The sequence below is a fragment of the Thermobia domestica genome, chromosome 5 (genome assembly GCF_964235325.1).
Source record: "Thermobia domestica chromosome 5, izTheDome1.hap1.1, whole genome shotgun sequence".
In the NCBI taxonomy this organism is placed as follows: domain Eukaryota; kingdom Metazoa; phylum Arthropoda; class Insecta; order Zygentoma; family Lepismatidae; genus Thermobia; species Thermobia domestica.
Genome location: NC_137458.1, coordinates 126943074 through 126964712, shown reverse-complemented (window position 1 = coordinate 126964712; position 21639 = coordinate 126943074). Strand labels below are relative to the sequence as shown.

Below are 21639 nucleotides of genomic sequence, written 5' to 3'. Positions count from 1 at the left end.
CTACAAATTTTAATTTTATTTTCGTTAATATAGGGTGTATACAAGAAGCCACATACAGAGGTAGTTATTATGTATAGAACTTCTTACCCCATAGCAAGGACGGGCTAAAAATATTGTAAGAGTTATTATGATGTGAGTTGGTTATAGGGAATAAATTCACATTACAGATAACTTTTCTCACGTTGATATTGTTTTGAAATATAAAATTTTTATTGTTGACTCGTGTGTTTAGTATTAATCTACTTCCATACCTAACGATTTTCTTTCTACAAGTCTATTTAACCACACTTAGCGTCGTTGACCTCAAAAGAGTGTGGTAATTGAACTGCAGTTCCTTCCTTTAAGTGTAAATTATCAATAATACATACTAAGGTAAGCCACGTCTGGACCAACTAAATCTGAAGATAAAAATCTAGTTTCTACGTAGACTCCATGCAATCTTGTGTCAATAACTGTTATAGATGCAATAATAAGTCCCATTTCTGGCCTATAACTGTAAAATTTAACACAAAATTTAAAATAAAAATAATAATTGTGAAATTGAATTTGGTGCATCACTACTATTAATGTTCCATGCTACCAGCCACATTTTTTTAGCGTGGCAATTCATATATCTGTCGAGGATCCTGTTTTAGGTAGGAAAAATTACCTAGAACAGTAAGTGCTGCGTTCGAAGTACGAACCTAAGATATATAATTAGCAATTATTATTCGTAATTCAGAATTTTATGATATAATTTCATTGCTCATCCAGTGTTCGGCTTTTCTGGTTTAATTTAGATTCCGTGGACCTAATGAAATATGATTCATAAGTGTATCTTTCAATTTGCGGTGTAGTCGTGTGAGTATAATGTGCTTAGTTGCCAATAGTTGTTTAGGTAAACCATATACCGCTAGATCATTTTCTTTCGAGTTCCCGATGTTCCTTAATTCTGGTTACATCATCATCATCATCATCATCATCATCATCATCATCATCATTATTATCATTATTATTATTATTATTATTATTATTATTATTATTATTATTATTATTATTATTATTATTATTATTATTATTATTATTATTATTATTATTATTATAATATTCATTCCGACAGATGTTAGTTGGCATTTACGTGTCACTTGGGAAATTCTCGCAAGTACATTGTGATACTCAAGTTTTTTAACTCTTATCAAAGAAATAAATTCTACAGTTACTGTTGTGATTCTTTCACTTCTCTCCAGATCTGGTACCATAGCAGACAGTGATTTGCAAATTTGACTAATGGTGCTTCCTGGCGTGTGCAAATGAAAATGCAAAGCTGTGAAATTATACGTGTGTGTTAGTAAAGGTTTGGGGAAAAAAATAACTAAATATGGACACACACGTTGTGGCGTAGTCTCAACCCAACGATGTGAAGTTAATAAGTGAAATACTGTTGTTTGTTGATCGCTAACGAACACTTTCGCATTTCTGTAAATAGTGTAATCGAACTATTTTACTTGCAGTGAAATTATGTTTCTACAAAGTTCACAAGATTAATGTGTTCTAAGAAACTTCTAGAAACAGTCGTTCCCAATTACGCAAAAGTTGAGAGGGTATTTGTCTGTCAGGGTTGTGTAAAAGGAGGATAGTAGACATGCATTAGGTTTTGTGCTTGGCAAGATTTATAGTTTTAGCATCTAAAGGATCTTCTAAGTAAATAATTACACGCTGAAAGATGAAATAACTACGAAATGTTCCTAGTAACATTAAAGATGTAACACCTTTATTTTTTAAACAATATTAGACTTCCATACAAACTACGTATTCACGTTCCATCGTTCCCACGCGTCGCGTACAAATAGAGGCAAAGGACTGAACTCAAAAACGAAAATAAGAAAAATGTGAAAGTTTTATATGCTTTAATGCCTTACATTTTTACCAAAAAAATAAAAAGATAAACCGTAATGCTTTGTTTAAAGGGCGCTTTCTATAAGTACGTAGTTGTAAGGCGTCGAGATTGTGGAGTCGACATTACACCATCGTACCTTTATAGTATAAGGTTGCATATTGGTCCAATATTCTCCCTATCTCTGGTAGAAGTATAATGGGAGGTTACGATCTGTGAAAGTGAGATATCTGAACTTTAGGGATATCTCCACTTTTGCATGTTACCGTTACCGGCAAATAATACAACACCTGTTGTATTATTTAGTGGGCAGGAGCAGACCAAAGCTGGAGGACCTATTGAAGTCAACGTTGAGTGTTAGGCTCTAACCGAAGGCTTTCCGAACATACTTGAGACTTGTAAGGAAACGAGATCAGTAAAATTTTCTCTCCAACCAAATAGTCTCGGACAACTCTAGTAAACGGCATTGGGAAGAGGCACAGTTGTGAACCAACCATCAACTTTTTAACAACTCCGCTAACTATATAGTAGTTTTTTATATTCAGTTGAGTGCTTTTCTAAATTTGTGGGAGATTTTAGAGCTACTCAGAAACTATGGTATAGTCATCCAGTTCTAAGTTTTTTTTTTTTTTTTTTTTTTTGCAACATTTGTTTATAGATTCTTTTGTAAATTTTTAGTTCTCGTGTTTTCTATTTACCGACAGCTAATTTTGAGTTCCCATTTAGGAAACCTATATTATAAACTAATCTTAATTATTTCTATATTTCATGTTTCAATAGCTTGTAAAACTGTGGAAAAAGTTAAACCAGACATTTGTGTTAGCTCATAACGGATGAGTTCACTTTTTGTTAATGTAAAAATTACTGCTGAATTTTGTAATTAAGCTTGCCTCGAACATGTTCTCTCGCTTTCTTTACGCGATCTCCTTCGTGGCTAAGCGGTTAGTGTACACGCCTTTGGCGTGGGAGATCCGGGTTCGATTCCCGGCGAGAGCGTGTTGTTCGGATTCCACGTTAATCAGTAGGTTCCCTCTCATCCAACCTCGCTGCTAAAAGGGACGTTAAAGTCGAAATCAACTCAAGTCGCTTTCGTTACGTCGAGTGCTCGTTTGCACCGACTTTTAGATCGTGGTTATAAGCCTGCAGAATGTCTTTAGTAAGCACTCCCTCGTTCAAGACATTCTTGTTTGTGACACCATCAGCTAAAGCAACAGGGTTGTGTCGTTGTTGTCTACTGGATGCCAGGTCATGTCAGCATTCGGAGAAACGAACATGTTGATAAGAGCTGCCAAGAAGGCCACCTTGGCCGGGGTTGTGTTGGAGCATAGTCTTCCTTGTTCCGATCTTTGTCACTATTTCTCCAGCTTGATGCGCTCTCATTGGCAAGCAGATTGGGACCATGCAAATGAAAATAAATTTCATGCAGTTAAGTAGCTCCTTGGAGATTGGCAGACATCCTCCCCCCCTTGTTGTCGAGATGAAGTGCTCCTGACACATTTGTGTATCGGACACTCTTATCTGACGCACAGTTATTTGCTGCGTGGTTTAAATCGGCTGTTTTGTCCCACTGCGTATTCAGCACATTCTTATCGAATATCCTGAATACTCACACGGGGAGGTCCCACAAGTTGTCGCTCAAATCTGATTGCCACATAGCACATCTGATACAGCATTATGAGAAATAAAAATGAGCAAAATTTAAAGTGCTATGGATCAAAAGGATAGGAGTGACGGGGCTTCAAAATTTAAATATCCAAAAAATTATATCATGGAATTATATATGTTTAAAGTAAATATCTTGAAAACCGTTAAAGCAATCACAACAGAAGTTCCACAATATAATGAGAACAAAATAACCTATCGAAAACTAGAAACAGTGTTGCCATAGGTAAAGCAGTGTAGCCAACTCATCGTAAAAATATTTTGTTTGAAATAGCACTATATACAAGTGTGCACATATTTAAAATGTACTATTATTACTAAACATAACAGTGAAGTGTAGTGGTACAGTGTTGCACGCTGTTGGAGCTACGTGTGCTGAAAATGTACAATTGAGAAGTCTGAAATGTGGCAGCGGCAGGGTTGGCAAAAACCATGGTTTTTATTATTAAAAAAAAAAAAAGGTTTTTTTGGTTTAAACCAGGTTTTTATGGTTTAAATAATTTGCTCTATATATTCATATCATATATGGACAGAAATAAGTTTGTTTCGCCTTGATGTTATTATGCAACAACCGGGTTATACTGGAAGGGGTCACATAAACTTAAAGCGGAATAAAAACCGCTTCTCGAGTTACATCCGAGAGAAATTGTCCTCCATTTGAACTCGGAACCAGGACTAATTAGCCACAAATGCGATACGTCTGCCGACTCACTCACGAAGGAATCCTGATAAAAATACGTTGTATTGATCTTTACATGCTTCTTAATATAACTATCAAGAGTCATTTCAGGACAAAAAGATACAGTTGCACAAGTGAAACCATTATACAGAATTACATATGAAGAATTTCAAAGTACTACGGAGTACAGAAGAACTAATTTAGTTCAAGTTAGTTAACAACGACTTTTATTGGTCCAAATTAAAGAAATACACCGACTTAATCTGCATATCAATAAGAAAAGTGAATAAAGACACGAATTATTTGAGTCCAAGTAGTAATTGCCCCACTTGACCGCACTCTTAATAATCCAATTTGGGTCCCCGTGCACCATAGTGAATGAATTAGGGATGCTTTGGCCCGGGATTACGTCACCTATTGAAATTTTGCTTATGCTTATTCAGGGGCCATGCACGATGGTACGAATGAATCAGCGGTACCTTGGCCAGGCTATGACGTCATTGAATTGGGAGTATTGGATCAGAGGTCATGATGATTCTTTAAAATTACTAAAAATATGATCTTGATGATTCATTACGTTATGAAATAATACAGGTTTACGAATGCTTTCGTTCCCTTTTATGGCATAAAATTTGGAGATTGTTATATCTTTGATGAGATGGACTAACACTTGTGCAAATGAAATCTTTAGTTTTACGTCCCACGATTATGCCGGTTAGGCTAAAGGCCCATACAGCAGAGGTGAACGCTCTACCACTGTGCCACCGCACCTCTACTGGTATGAATGAATTAGAGGTAGTTGGTTCGATCTAATATGTTCGTTTGACGTCACTGAACTGGGATTTTTAGCTTGGAGCTTATGATGGCTTGTTTCGTTCCCTTTTATGGGTATAAAATTACCAAAACAAGGGTTGATCTCTTTCTTGATGATCTATTACATTATGAATTAGTAGACCCCAGTAGTAGTATAAATTAGTATTAGTATTAATATGAAACTCGAAAACTTTGGAGTTCCTTTGTGGCTAACCGGTTAGCGTATGCGCCTTTAACGTTGGAGACCAGAGTTCGATTTCCGGAAGAAGCTCATGCGGTTCGGATTGTTATCCCTTTGATGAGATGGACTAACACTGGTGCAAATGAAATCTTTAGTTTTACGTCCCACGATTAGGCTAAAGGAGACGGTGACGATAAGAAAGGAATGAAAGTGTGGGAGAAAAATGGAGCATAATGTTGCCCACCACAAAATTACTTTCGCAGGGCTTGAACCATGGACCCCATACAGCAGAGGTGAACGCTCTACCATTGAGCCACCACGTCCCTTATTGGTGCGAATGAAGTAGAGGTATTTGGTTTGAGGTAATGTGATTGTTTGACGTCGGGGTGACCCTATTTCACTTTTGGGACCCCCCCCCCCCACATGGACCATAACGAATGAGTTAGAGATGTTTTGGCCCGGGATTGCATTACCTATTGAAATTTTTGCTTATGTTTACTCAGGGGCAGGGATCACTCAGGAGACATATGATCACATTGATTTACATCAGGAGTTGGGGGGAGGGGAGTATCGCACCTCGTACTCTTTGATGAGTATAAAAATATTAAAATTTGGACGTTTTTTAACTTATCCTATTATCTTTCACGAGACATTTTCGTTGTATAATAGAGTACAATGATTTATTTTTGGGGAGTTATCGTTCCCTTTGGAGCCTTATTACGTTATATGGAGGCATATTTAAAATGATTTCCTTAAATTTGATAAGCACTTTGTGATCCATTTTGTTCCGCTTCAGGTGTGAACATGGATACCTTGTAATTGTCCCGAGTTTGATTCTTGGAAATTTTGAATTTAACGTCCCCGCGAAAGGATGAGAAATGATAGGACGAAACAGGGGAAAACATGTTCCCTTTTAGGGGTACAAAATTGCCAAAATATAAGCGTAAGCAATACGTTGTACCACGTGTTTGGTCTTTTGGCCCAATTTATCCTTTTGGATGAGGTCCTATTACCTTATATAGTTATATGGACATATACAGATGTACATTTCCTATTATAAGACATAGGTACGTTTGTGCACCCCTTTAAAATTTGGGAGGAGTACCATAGCCCACCCCTTAAATTTTGGAAATTTTCCAGTTTAAGCATTCGGTATTATACTACTGGACTCTAATATGTATCATGATAAATTTGGGTGGTTCACTTCGTTCCGTTTTAGGGGTACAAAATTGCCAAAATATAAACATAAGCAATATGATGTACCACGTGTTTGGTTTTTTGATCCAATTTATCCTCTTGGATGAGGACCTATTTCCTTATATGGTTATATGGTCATGTATAGAGGTCTATTCCCTATCATAAGACATAGGTACATTTGTGCATCCCTTGAAATTTTTGGGAATGGTACCTTGGCCCACCCCTTAAATTTTATAAATTGCCCAACCACGTGTTTGGTCTTTTGGCCTAATTTATTCTCTTGGATGATGTCCTATTACATTATATGGTTATATGGTTATATATAGGGGTCTATGCCCTATCATAAGACATAGGTACATTTGTGCACCCCTTTAAAAATTTGGGAGGGGTACCCTGGCCCACCCCTTAAAGTTTGGAAATCGCCCAATTTAAACATTTGGTATAATAGTATAGAACCCTAATATAGATCACTATAATACCCCTATGCACTCCTCTTAAGCTTTTTGATAAGAGAGAACCACGATATTTTAAGGTTACCTTCTTGGTCTTGGTGTTAGTTCGTGTAATTTATATCTTAAATAACATTGACGGTTTAGTTAAAATCATCTCAAAATATTTTAGCCAAAATTTTTCAGTGAGTGCAAAGAGGGAATTGTTTCGCGGTTAACCGCCAAACGTTATCCGGTTTTTTAACTATTCGATTAAAAATTTATCGGTTTTTAACTATTCGATTAACAAATAAACGGTTTTTAACTATTCGATTAAATTTTGAGTCCACTAATTTCCAGTTATTACAAAAGTTCAAGTGAAAATTTGAAACTAAATTTTTTCGAACTCAAATTTTTCAAATCAAAAATATTCAAACTGAAATTTTCGAATTAAAAACATCAAACTAAACTTTTCGAACAAAAAAGTTGAAATCAATATTTTCGAATTCAAATTTTCAAACAAAAGAAAAACTGAAATTTTCGAATTATAAACATCGAACTAAAATTTGAAATAAAACTTTTCGAATTCAACTTTTTAAACCAAACAATTTCACACTGAAATATTTAAATTAGAAATTCTAAACTAAAATTTTCGAATCAAAACATTTCAAACCAATTTTAGAACTAGAAAGTTGAAACTAAAATTTTCGAACAAAAAAAATTGAAATAAAACTTTTCGAATTCAAATTTTTTCAAACCACACAATTTCACACTGAAATTTTTGAACTAGAAATTTTAAACTAAAATTTTCGAAAAATGAAATCAAAATTTTCGAACCAAAACATTTCAGTCCAAATTTTTGAACTAGAAAGTTGAAACTAAAATTTTCGAATTCAAATTTTTGAAACCAATCAGTTTCACACTGAAATTTTTGAACTAGAAATTTTAAGCTAAAATTTTTCGAAAAATGGAATCAAAATTTTCGAACCAAAACATTTCAATCCAAATGTTAGAACTTCGAATTAAAAGTTTCAACCTGTTTTCGAACTAAAAAAATTTTTATAACGAAATTTTCAAATCAAATTTTTGGATCTAAAATTTCAAACCAAAATTGTCGAACTGAAAGTTAAAGTTTCGAACAAAAGAAATAATTCGAAATTTTCAAACTTCTTGAAAATATTTAACCATAGCCGTTTACTGATTTTAAAATTTAATTGTCTTGAAGAAATATTTGGGACTAAGTTTTGAGAGATGAACCGTTTGGTAAGCCATAGCCAGACCGAGACATTAATATTGCTTGAAATGAAGTTTAATCAAGCTTTATTTCATCAGACAGTACTAACTTACGATCCGTTTTAGTGCATTTTTTGTTTCAGATCAACGGCCAGCCATAATTGGACTTTTTTTTTTTTTTTTTTGTATCATCATGAAAGCACGCCAACCTTCTTCTGGTCATAGCCGCTACGCTACGTAAAACTCTGAATCCCTACCACAGAACAACCATAAACGCATATTTCAAGACCTTGAATCGAACCTGGGACCATTTTAAGAAAAGGTTACTTACCACAGCGATTCCCATCTGATGAGATCAAGAAACCTTAAAATCAATCATGCTTGGTACTCCTTAGAACAAAACAAAACAAAATGCTAAGATGTTCAACAGGTTGACATTAAACATCTACCGCTCTCTCTCCCTCTCTCTCTCTCCCTCTCCCTCTCCTGTAATAACAAAGTACAACTCAAGATAGGCTGAATGGTTGGATTTCGTAGTGAAAACAAATGCGACTTCCTGTGGCAAGGTCGGTTAAGATGATTTCTGCAAGTGTCAGCATCAGCTGTACGATAACGTTTCATGGAAAGACTGACGAATGAAGTTTACGCACTGTTGTGAAACAGCGATCCTTAATAGTAGAACGGCACAACACTGGTATCGTATCTCAGGGAAGAAATCAAACTAACATCACAAACACGTTTTCAAGAAATCCTATTGCAGAACACGAAGCAAACTGAGCTTTGAATGATGTCGCAAAACAAATCTGCAAATGCTGCATTCTTTACCGGTGACAAAACTGAGTGATTTCAAATGCAAAATCAAGATTTCTTTAAATTGAATGTTGATTAGTTTACAGTATAATATTGTTTCAAGAGATTGGCTGGGTCGATTGATCTCATCAGATGGGAATCGCTGTGGTAAGTAACCTTTTCTTAAAATGGTCCCAGGTTCGATTCAAGGTCTTGAAATATGCGTTTATGGTTGTTCTGTGGTAGGGATTCAGAGTTTTACGTAGCGTAGCGGCTATGACCAGAAGAAGGTTGGCGTGCTTTCATGATGATACAAAAAAAAAAAAAAAGTCCAATTATGGCTGGCCGTTGATCTGAAACAAAAAATGCACTAAAACGGATCGTAAGTTAGTACTGTCTGATGAAATAAAGCTTGATTAAACTTCATTTCAAGCAATATTAATGTCTCGGTCTGGCTATGGCTTACCAAACGGTTCATCTCTCAAAACTTAGTCCCAAATATTTCTTCAAGACAATTAAATTTTAAAATCAGTAAACGGCTATGGTTAAATATTTTCAAGAAGTTTGAAAATTTCGAATTATTTCTTTTGTTCGAAACTTTAACTTTCAGTTCGACAATTTTGGTTTGAAATTTTAGATCCAAAAATTTGATTTGAAAATTTCGTTATAAAAATTTTTTTAGTTCGAAAACAGGTTAAACTTTTAATTCGAAGTTCTAACATTTCGATTGAAATGTTTTGGTTCGAAAATTTTGATTCCATTTTTCGAAAAATTTTAGCTTAAAATTTCTAGTTCAAAAATTTCAGTGTGAAACTGATTGGTTTCAAAAATTTGAATTCGAAAATTTTAGTTTCAACTTTCTAGTTCAAAAATTTGGACTGAAATGTTTTGGTTCGAAAATTTTGATTTCATTTTTCGAAAATTTTAGTTTAAAATTTCTAGTTCAAAAATTTCAGTGTGAAATTGTGTGGTTTGAAAAAATTTGAATTCGAAAAGTTTTATTTCAATTTTTTTTTGTTCGAAAATTTTAGTTTCAACTTTCTAGTTCTAAAATTGGTTTGAAATGTTTTGATTCGAAAATTTTAGTTTAGAATTTCTAATTTAAATATTTCAGTGTGAAATTGTTTGGTTTAAAAAGTTGAATTCGAAAAGTTTTATTTCAAATTTTAGTTCGATGTTTATAATTCGAAAATTTGAGTTTTTCTTTTGTTTGAAAATTTGAATTCGAAAATATTGATTTCAACTTTTTTGTTCGAAAAGCTTAGTTTGATGTTTTTAATTCGAAAATTTCAGTTTGAATATTTTTGATTTGAAAAATTTGAGTTCGAAAAAATTTAGTTTCAAATTTTCACTTGAACTTTTGTAATAACTGGAAATTAGTGGACTCAAAATTTAATCGAATAGTTAAAAACCGTTTATTTGTTAATCGAATAGTTAAAAACCGATAAATTTTTAATCGAATAGTTAAAAAACCGGATAACGTTTGGCGGTTAACCGTGAAACAATTCCCTCTTTGCACTCACTGAAAAATTTTGGCTAAAATATTTTGAGATGATTTTAACTAAACCGTCAATGTTATTTAAGATATAAATTACACGAACTAACACCAAGACCAAGAAGGTAACCTTAAAATATCGTGGTTCTCTCTTATCAAAAAGCTTAAGAGGAGTGCATAGGGGTATTATAGTGATCTATATTAGGGTTCTATACTATTATACCAAATGTTTAAATTGGGCGATTTCCAAACTTTAAGGGGTGGGCCAGGGTACCCCTCCCAAATTTTTAAAGGGGTGCACAAATGTACCTATGTCTTATGATAGGGCATAGACCCCTATATATAACCATATAACCATATAATGTAATAGGACATCATCCAAGAGAATAAATTAGGCCAAAAGACCAAACACGTGGTTGGGCAATTTATAAAATTTAAGGGGTGGGCCAAGGTACCATTCCCAAAAATTTCAAGGGATGCACAAATGTACCTATGTCTTATGATAGGGAATAGACCTCTATACATGACCATATAACCATATAAGGAAATAGGTCCTCATCCAAGAGGATAAATTGGATCAAAAAACCAAACACGTGGTACATCATATTGCTTATGTTTATATTTTGGCAATTTTGTACCCCTAAAACGGAACGAAGTGAACCACCCAAATTTATCATGATACATATTAGAGTCCAGTAGTATAATACCGAATGCTTAAACTGGAAAATTTCCAAAATTTAAGGGGTGGGCTATGGTACTCCTCCCAAATTTTAAAGGGGTGCACAAACGTACCTATGTCTTATAATAGGAAATGTACATCTGTATATGTCCATATAACTATATAAGGTAATAGGACCTCATCCAAGGTGATAAAATGAGCCAAAATACCAAACACGTGGTTGCAGTAAAATTTGGTAATTTTGTGTCCCTAAAAGAAACGAGGTGGACCACCCAAATTTATAATAATATATATTAGAGCCCTATACTATTATACCAAATGTTTAAATTGGGCAATTTCCAAAATTGAAGGGTGTGGGCCAAAGTACTCCACCCAAATTTTAAAGGGGTGCACAAATATACCCATATCTTATGAAAGATAATGAACCCCTGTATACGCCCATATAACTATATAAGGTAATAGGACCTCATCCAAAAGGATAAATTGGGCCAAAAGACCAAACACGTGGTACAACGTATTGCTTACGCTTATATTTTGGCAATTTTGTACCCCTAAAAGGGAACATGTTTTCCCCTGTTTCGTCCTATCATTTCTCATCCTTTCGCGGGGACGTTAAATTCAAAATTTCCAAGAATCAAACTCGGGACAATTACAAGGTATCCATGTTCACACCTGAAGCGGAACAAAATGGATCACAAAGTGCTTATCAAATTTAAGGAAATCATTTTAAATATGCCTCCATATAACGTAATAAGGCTCCAAAGGGAACGATAACTCCCCAAAAATAAATCATTGTACTCTATTATACAACGAAAATGTCTCGTGAAAGATAATAGGATAAGTTAAAAAACGTCCAAATTTTAATATTTTTATACTCATCAAAGAGTACGAGGTGCGATACTCCCCTCCCCCCAACTCCTGATGTAAATCAATGTGATCATATGTCTCCTGAGTGATCCCTGCCCCTGAGTAAACATAAGCAAAAATTTCAATAGGTAATGCAATCCCGGGCCAAAACATCTCTAACTCATTCGTTATGGTCCATGTGGGGGGGGGGGGTCCCAAAAGTGAAATAGGGTCACCCCGACGTCAAACAATCACATTACCTCAAACCAAATACCTCTACTTCATTCGCACCAATAAGGGACGTGGTGGCTCAATGGTAGAGCGTTCACCTCTGCTGTATGGGGTCCATGGTTCAAGCCCTGCGAAAGTAATTTTGTGGTGGGCAACATTATGCTCCATTTTTCTCCCACACTTTCATTCCTTTCTTATCGTCACCGTCTCCTTTAGCCTAATCGTGGGACGTAAAACTAAAGATTTCATTTGCACCAGTGTTAGTCCATCTCATCAAAGGGATAACAATCCGAACCGCATGAGCTTCTTCCGGAAATCGAACTCTGGTCTCCAACGTTAAAGGCGCATACGCTAACCGGTTAGCCACAAAGGAACTCCAAAGTTTTCGAGTTTCATATTAATACTAATACTAATTTATACTACTACTGGGGTCTACTAATTCATAATGTAATAGATCATCAAGAAAGAGATCAACCCTTGTTTTGGTAATTTTATACCCATAAAAGGGAACGAAACAAGCCATCATAAGCTCCAAGCTAAAAATCCCAGTTCAGTGACGTCAAACGAACATATTAGATCGAACCAACTACCTCTAATTCATTCATACCAGTAGAGGTGCGGTGGCACAGTGGTAGAGCGTTCACCTCTGCTGTATGGGCCTTTAGCCTAACCGGCATAATCGTGGGACGTAAAACTAAAGATTTCATTTGCACAAGTGTTAGTCCATCTCATCAAAGATATAACAATCTCCAAATTTTATGCCATAAAAGGGAACGAAAGCATTCGTAAACCTGTATTATTTCATAACGTAATGAATCATCAAGATCATATTTTTAGTAATTTTAAAGAATCATCATGACCTCTGATCCAATACTCCCAATTCAATGACGTCATAGCCTGGCCAAGGTACCTCTGATTCATTCGTACCATCGTGCATGGCCCCTGAATAAGCATAAGCAAAATTTCAATAGGTGACGTAATCCCGGGCCAAAGCATCCCTAATTCATTCACTATGGTGCATGGGGACCCAAATTGGATTATTAAGAGTGCGGTCAAGTGGGGCAGTTACTACTGTCCACTTTGGCTCAGACTCATTTATACATAAATAGATACCAAAGATACTTATTTCACTAAATGCCTCTCGTGGGGTCTGTATGACCCCCCCCCACACACACACAAAAAGTATGGTATTTTCGATGTATTTTATCAATAGTAAACATTGAAACGAAACAATATTTAGAATTTTTCTTCGATTGCAATTACATAACAATAATAACAACTACAAAAAATCACAAAATAAACATTTATAAACTTTATAAAAAAAGTTGCTTTTGTAGTATAATCAACCAGCTGGTTTAAACCTTGGTTTAAACCAGCCAACCCTGGGCAGCGGATAGTAATAAAGGAATCTGGGTCTCATACTATGAATTTAGTTCAAATGCGTAACACCGATAATATAACATAGCAAAATGTCAGCAGTGTCATAAAATATTGATGCATTCGAAAAATGAAATTGAGTGATGCTGTTTTTACGTCCTGTGTCAGCTTTGAAGCTATATAGAACGGAACCTGTAGTGTAAAGTGGGATACGAACCACTATGAAAGAGAAAGATAACAATTAAATGTAAAGTGAAAAGTACAACATGTCCGAGGCGGGATTGTAGGCCCGCGATCCCTAATATGTCGGTTGTATAGCCTTCTAGAGCACACGGCTTTCCGGGCCGACAAAAACGAAATGAAGTAGTAATAAAATAATTATATTTCCAATTTAAATGTGGTAATATTACAGTGTACAAACATAATCATATGGTATGTAGGAGAGGAAGTAAAAGAATATGTCACTTAACACGAAAGACATAAACCAAGAAAGTACTCTTCCAAATATTGATAAGATAATCTGGAGAACCAGTTTATAGAATTAGAAAACATGTAGTATTTCTTTCCTCGCGTGTATCATTTTGTTTTCGCGAGTTGTCTGCTTATTCACCGGGGCTACAGAAGTATAACGCAAAATCCTCACTTTTTCCTATTGCATTCCTCTGTTACCGTCTGTTACCAGTTACCACATATCAGACTTCTCCATCCAACATTTTCAGCACACGTAGCTTCAATAGTGTGCGACACTCTACCAATTTACTTCACGGTTACGTTTAGTGATGAGTTTAGTGCATTTTAAATCTTTGCACACTTGTATATGGTGCTATTTCAAACAAAATATTTTTATGTTGAGTTGACAACGCTGCTTCACCTATGGCAACACTGTGTTTTCGATAGGACATTTTGTTCTCATTATATTGTGCAACTTTTGTTGTGATTGCTTTAACTGTTTTCAAGATATTTACTTTAAACGTACATTATTCCATGATATAATTTTTTGGATATTCAAATTTTGAAGCCTTGTCTCTCCTATCCTTTTGGTCCATAGCACTTTAAATTTTGCTTATTTTCATTTCTCATAATGCTGTATTAGATGTGCTATGTGGCAATCAGATTTGAGCGACAACTTGCGGGACCTTCCCGTGTCGGATGTCAGGTTTTGTTTTGGTCAAGTGTTGGACGATAATTTCCCTAGTGTTGCTTATGTTCTTGTTTTTATTCGTGGTATAAACTTATATACCGTTCTCTGAGCTGTTTTATCATTAGTCTTTGTGTTTCTTGCCTTTGGTTTATTTTTTATTTCATTTTATTGTTTTTCTATATATTGTTATCGGTTTTCTTTCCCTCTATTATTTTACGTTGTTTTTCCATTTCCATTATATTGTTACTATTGTTGATTTTATTACCGCTATTTATTCTTTTACCTTTGTTTTAACGCTTTAGTCTTGTAACTTTCATTTTTAGCGTATATTTGTAGACAGTCTGTGTTATTGAGTCAGTTGTTTCCATCGTGACGAGGACAAAGGTCACGCTGCTGATGTCCCTATTATCCCCCAATCAATCAATCAATCTAATTCTGCGGTAAATCTGATGTTATGATAAATTTTGTTTAATTCCTGAAATAAGATTCCGAGTTTGCTTCCCTGTAGATAAATAAGATATGACCAGTAAATCTATAATATTTTACTGAATTCTTCCGGCGTAACATTTCAGTTTGTAATTATTCATTATAATGTTCGCGAGGAACTGTTAAAGGGATTTCCATCGCCAAACCTTTAATTTGTTCGTTGTAGTTGAAAATAATTAGTTTGTAAACATAGCTCTAAAATTTTAGTATTTTATATATATATATATATATATATATATATATATATATATATATCCAAATCATTAAAGGTACGATCTCGTACTTTCACGGACCCAATATTGAGTACAAGTAATCGGTAAACTTAATGGAGTAGAGGCAAAACATATCCTCTATGTTTCTTGATGCTAATTTTATTTGCATTTACTGATGAACAAATATCCCTTTGTAATTCACAACTACTGCTAATAATAAATTGGGATTGTGTAGTAGTGATTTAATGAGAGAAAGATGGACGATTGAAGAGAACGGAGAAAATCTTTCCGAGGAATTATCCGCTTCGGAAATTGCTTGTTAAAAATTTTGATGCTAATTTTATTTGCATTTACTGATGAACAAATATCCCTTTGTAATTCATAACTACTGCTAATAATAAATTGGGATTGTGTAGTAGTGATTTAATGAGAGAAAGATGGACGATTGAAGAGAACGGAGAAAATCTTTCCGAGGAATTATCCGCTCCGGAAATTGCTTGTTAAAAATTTTGATGCTAATTTTATTTGCATTTACTGATGAACAAATATCCCTTTGTAATTCACAACTACTGCTAATAATAAATTGGGATTGTGTAGTAGTGATTTAATGAGAGAAAGATGGACGATTGAAGAGAACGGAGAAAATCTTTCCGAGGAATTATCCGCTTCGGAAATTGCTTGTTAAAAATTTTGATGCTAATTTTATTTGCATTTACTGATGAACAAATATCCCTTTGTAATTCACAACTACTGCTAATAATAAATTGGGATTGTGTAGTAGTGATTTAATGAGAGAAAGATGGACGATTGAAGAGAACGGAGAAAATCTTTCCGAGGAATTATCCGCTTCGGAAATTGCTTGTTAAAAATTTTGATGCTAATTTTATTTGCATTTACTGATGAACAAATATCCCTTTGTAATTCATAACTACTGCTAATAATAAATTGGGATTGTGTAGTAGTGATTTAATGAGAGAAAGATGGACGATTGAAGAGAACGGAGAAAATCTTTCCGAGGAATTATCCGCTTCGGAAATTGCTTGTTAAAAATGTTGATGCTAATTTTATTTGCATTTACTGATGAACAAATATCCCTTTGTAATTCATAACTAATGCTAATAATAAATTGGGATTGTGTAGTAGTGATTTAATGAAAGATGGACGATTGAAGAGAACGGAGAAAATCTTTCCGAGGAATTATCCGCTTCGGAAATTCCTTGTTAAAAATTTTGATGCTAATTTTATTTGCATTTACTGATGAACAAATATCCCTTTGTAATTCATAACTAATGCTAATAATAAATTGGGATTGTGTAGTAGTGATTTAATGAAAGATGGACGATTGAAGAGAACGGAGAAAATCTTTCCGAGGAATTATCCGCTTCGGAAATTGCTTGTTAAAAATTTTGATGCTAATTTTATTTGCATTTACTGATGAACAAATATCTCTTTGTAATTCATAACTACTGCTAATAATAAATTGGGATTGTGTAGTAGTGATTTAATGAGAGAAAGATGGACGATTGAAGAGAACGGAGAAAATCTTTCCGAGGAATTATCCGCTTCGGAAATTGCTTGTTAAAAATGTTGATGCTAATTTTATTTGCATTTACTGATGAACGAATATCCCTTTGTAATTCATAACTAATGCTAATAATAAATTGGGATTGTGTAGTAGTGATTTAATGAAAGATAGACGATTGAAGAGAACGGAGAAAATCTTTCCGAGGAATTATCCGCTTCGGAAATTGCTTGTTAAAAATTTTGATGCTAATTTTATTTGCATTTACTGATGAACAAATATCCCTTTGTAATTCATAACTACTGCTAATAATAAATTGGGATTGTGTAGTAGTGATTTAATGAGAGAAAGATGGACGATTGAAGAGAACAGAGAAAATCTTTCCGAGGAATTATCCGCTTCGGAAATTGCTTGTTAAAAATTTTGATGCTAATTTTATTTGGATTTACTGATGAACAAATATCCCTTTGTAATTCATAACTACTGCTAATAATAAATTGGGATTGTGTAGTAGTGATTTAATGAGAGAAAGATGGACGATTGAAGAGAACGGAGAAAATCTTTCCGAGGAATTATCCGCTTCGGAAATTGCTTGTTAAAAATTTTGATGCTAATTTTATTTGGATTTACTGATGAACAAATATCCCTTTGTAATTCATAACTACTGCTAATAATAAATTGGGATTGTGTAGTAGTGATTTAATGAGAGAAAGATGGACGATTGAAGAGAACGGAGAAAATCTTTCCGAGGAATTATCCGCTCCGGAAATTGCTTGTTAAAAATTTTGATGCTAATTTTATTTGCATTTACTGATGAACAAATATCCCTTTGTAATTCATAACTACTGCTAATAATAAATTGGGATTGTGTAGTAGTGATTTAATGAAAGATGGACGATTGAAGAGAACGCAGAAAATCTTTCCGAGGAATTATCCGCTTCGGAAATTGCTTGTTAAAAATTTTGATGCTAATTTTATTTGCATTTACTGATGAACAAATATCTCTTTGTAATTCACAACTACTGCTAATAATAAATTGGGATTGTGTAGTAGTGATTTAATGAGAGAAAGATGGACGATTGAAGAGAACAGAGAAAATCTTTCCGAGGAATTATCCGCTTCGGAAATTGCTTGTTAAAAATTTTCCAAGTTATCTAATCGGAAATCGAAATAACATTTTCCGTGTCAATAGGTACTTTGTCTTCTGGAAGTTAAGTAGTCTCTTTCAGTGAATGAGTAAAGACAAAATAAATATTGTGATTCTATAGAAATGAGTTTTATCGTACTTGTTCCGAATGTTTACCACATCTGTGTTTGATGCATGTGACCCTATTTCTAGTAGGTACTTTCTATAAACAAGCCATTATCGTGAAGCAATTCGAGATTCACTAAACTTAACAGCTACCAAGTTCCGATCTGGAAAATAACAAGTAACTGCAATTGTAAAGCTACACTTATGGACTCAGCGATTAAGCCGTCTATCCATTCAAAACCCATCATTGCTGTAACATAGTATTTGAGGTTTAGTGCTTTAAAAAAATAAATAAAAAAAAAAAAAAAAAAGGTGGTTTTATAATGTGTATTGTTGAAGTTCAAATTCTTATTTTGAAGTGCCTATTTGTCATGTTTGAAGTGTTTACAGATGTCTTTCTAAGTAACTCTAGCGAAGTTTGTGATATTTCTGTTATATTTTCAGAGCCAATATCACGATTAGAAGCAGAAGAATATGTATCACGGATGGAAAATGCCTTTATCAAGAAGGAAACTTCGGACGATACTACAACAAAAAATATCCGTTCTGCTCCTATTATAGCTGAGCCGTTAGACATAAAGAATGATTCCGATTCATCACTTGAGTCTGCTAGTACTTTTAATGTGGGTTACCAGTCACAGAAAGAACAGAAGCATTTTCTGAAAGCGATTTTTACTATATCTTTGGTGAGTTTGTTAAAGACTGAGATTTGTTTTCGAAAGAAACAACAAAATGTATCACTTACGGGCCATTTAAGTGAGAAACAGTGGCTTACGCTGAAGGGAAGACTAAGAACGGTTGTGAGGAGGTTGAGAAGGAAACGACCATCAAGTCGTCACATGTCCTATAAACGATACATAAATTGTGCCAAATCGATTTTAAAGAAATCATTGCTAAGCCACTGTAATAAAAATGCTAATCAGATCTCAAAATTGTATGTCAAAACGCTGAAGAGGACAATTAAAGAATATTCTTGACGAAATTGAAGAAAACATAGAAAATTAATATATGCGTATAGAAAAACACATGTAAATTTATATTATACTGTTTTATCATATACTGTATTTTATTATTTAGGTCCTAATTTATGTACAATTTAAAATGACAAAATATGAGATATAAAGTAAGAGCAATGCAAAAACTATATATTGCAGTATATTATTATTAATATTTTTGAATTATTTGAAATTTTGTATATGATAATAAAAATCCCCACAGCTAAAAGAAAATAAATGTGTCTAGCACCTCGTATGGCCAAATGGCTAACACTTGTGCATTCAGTATGCGTAATCTCGCATTTGATTTCTAGTGAGGATGCTTTTCTTCGAAAAATCGACTAGTGGTTCGAATTCCACATTAACAGCAAGTTCCACCTTCTCCACTACTCCACGTGTAGCGCGTGCGCGCCTTTAGTACACGGGGACCCGGGCTCTATTTTCCTTGAGAGAGCATTGAACGCATTACAGTGTTTTGAATTTCATCTTAAATTGTAGGTTCACGTCTCATATAGCCTCGGTGCTGGAAAGGGAAGGTAAACTTCAATAAATATATAAACAAACTTTGAAATTCAGTCTCATATTTCTTTGATGTCGGAAAGGAACGCCAAACTCCAATAAATTAAATATGTATAATATTTTTGTAATTCGTGAAATGTGAATCACTGAACTGTGTTCAGTGCTCTTTGACCCTGGATCACGTATAGCACCGAACCAACGCGCGCGCACTAGCCACTGGACCAACGAAAACAATTTGATAACATATTTTGAACTGGTCTTACAGTGTGGAATCTAAGTTATTTATTTTAAAATGCCAGCTGTGTAGGTGAATTGTCTCGACCGGACTAAGAAGTGTATCGGTCAATAATGAGTCATGTCTTTGACATTTGAGTTTATGCTTATCATTGTTGCATTCTGCATTTCACAATGATAATTCTTTTTCCAACCTCCCTTCTAAAATGTAGGAAACAACTGTTATAAAGTATAAGACAATCAAATTGCTTATGTTACAGTCAGCAAGAAAATAGTTCCGCTAGGCTATTTTGAATCATACACAGCGTGTTGAAAAAAAATGTCGTCGTAGCAGACTTTCTTCCAGAAAATTTTTAAGAAGGCGGGAATACGTAAAATCAAAGTGTGAAGGAGCTGCACAAATTCACTTACATGCTGAAGGAAGCGCACAAGTAACATGCAATCGAAATTTAAATTATCTTAGCTCATGGGGACAAAGCTACCCCAGTAGCATACCTGGAGGAAACACTGCTAGTCAGTTAAAGGAAAACTAACTGCCAAGTATCCAAATATGGGAACGCTGTGTTAATTTGGGATTCAGGCTAGTGGTAACGATAGTTGACTAAATAAACATAAATCGCATGTAATATTTTCCATAAGTAGAAGCTTTGCTTTGTATATACTTAAACAAACTATTTGCTGAGCAAAACAATATATTCACATAATAAACTACATACGTGTTACAGTTTCGCCAACTAACACGTGTGTCGAGATAATGTCTGATGAAGCCAAAGTGTTAGTTGGCGACTGTAACACGTATGTAGTTTATTATGTGAATATATTGTTTTGCTCAGCAAATAGTTTGTTTGTGTTTAAATAAATCGCATCTCCACAGGAGAAAGGTGTGTATCGTGCAGCATACAAATTTAGGATGTGTAACTCTTCAGAGCAGTTGCTACCGAGAACCTCCAATACGAAGCAACATATAACAATCAATAAATAAGGTTAAAGAAATAATAAATGTTGTAAAGAGTAATAAGTGTTGTAGTGAACACCCATTTCATGTGAACGTGCTGAGGGAATGCATAAGGTGTTTGTAAACAACCTGAGTAAATTAATCCGTATTGCCAGTTGTGAATCCAATATTCCGTAATGAACTGTCCACAAAAGTTATTCGCAAACGTCTCCGTCTTTATGCATATAAATTGCAGTTACATCACAAAATAGAGCACGTCGACGTCGATAAACTTTTGCTGCAGCCATACTTACTCGTACTGAGGTGGATCCTGCATTTTTTTTTTTCACTAATCTACTTTAGTAATTAATCAACGTTTTATGTTTGTGGAAAAATCAGTGTTCACAATTGTGAAGTATGGGATTTCAAGGAACCCCATGTTACTATAAAGCAGGGATGAGATAGCTCTAAGATTTATTTAGTGTGATCTAATAACAGACAATGTGATAGGACAGTCTTCCTTTGCTAAACAGTCGATTGCCGCGGTTGTTCGCAAAACTTTTTTAAAAAAGGGATTGTCTAAAAGGAAATCTTACACAGCAATCACTTTTGTTTTTTTAAGTTAGTTTCAGTTGTAAACTGATTTCGAATAAAAGAACGGAAAAATATCATTTTCGTGAAGAATGTGAACACTGTTTCTCCTTTGTTATGCCAAAGGATAAATGAGTGTGTTTGTTGTGCAACACCTTAGCTCTGATAAAGAGAAGGCACTTTGAAAAAGCATTACCCCAGTTTGCAAAAGAAGACATATAATTCCTAATTCCCCTTTGAAAGTGAATTAAGGGAAATGAAAGTGCACTG

At 34.4% G+C, this 21639-nt stretch overlaps 1 protein-coding gene across 1 annotated transcript in view; it reads left to right on the top strand.

Annotated features, from left to right (window-relative positions):
* The window catches only part of LOC145686114 (uncharacterized), a 37700-nt gene extending 18460 nt beyond the window's left edge, over positions 1–19240 (top strand). The window contains exon 6 of the mRNA XM_081759081.1: positions 18541–19240. Within this exon, the coding sequence (XP_081615207.1) occupies positions 18541–19073 (533 nt within the window). The 3' untranslated portion in view covers positions 19074–19240. The remainder of the gene's footprint in view (positions 1–18540) is intronic.
* The last annotated feature ends 2399 nt before the right edge of the window (positions 19241–21639 follow it).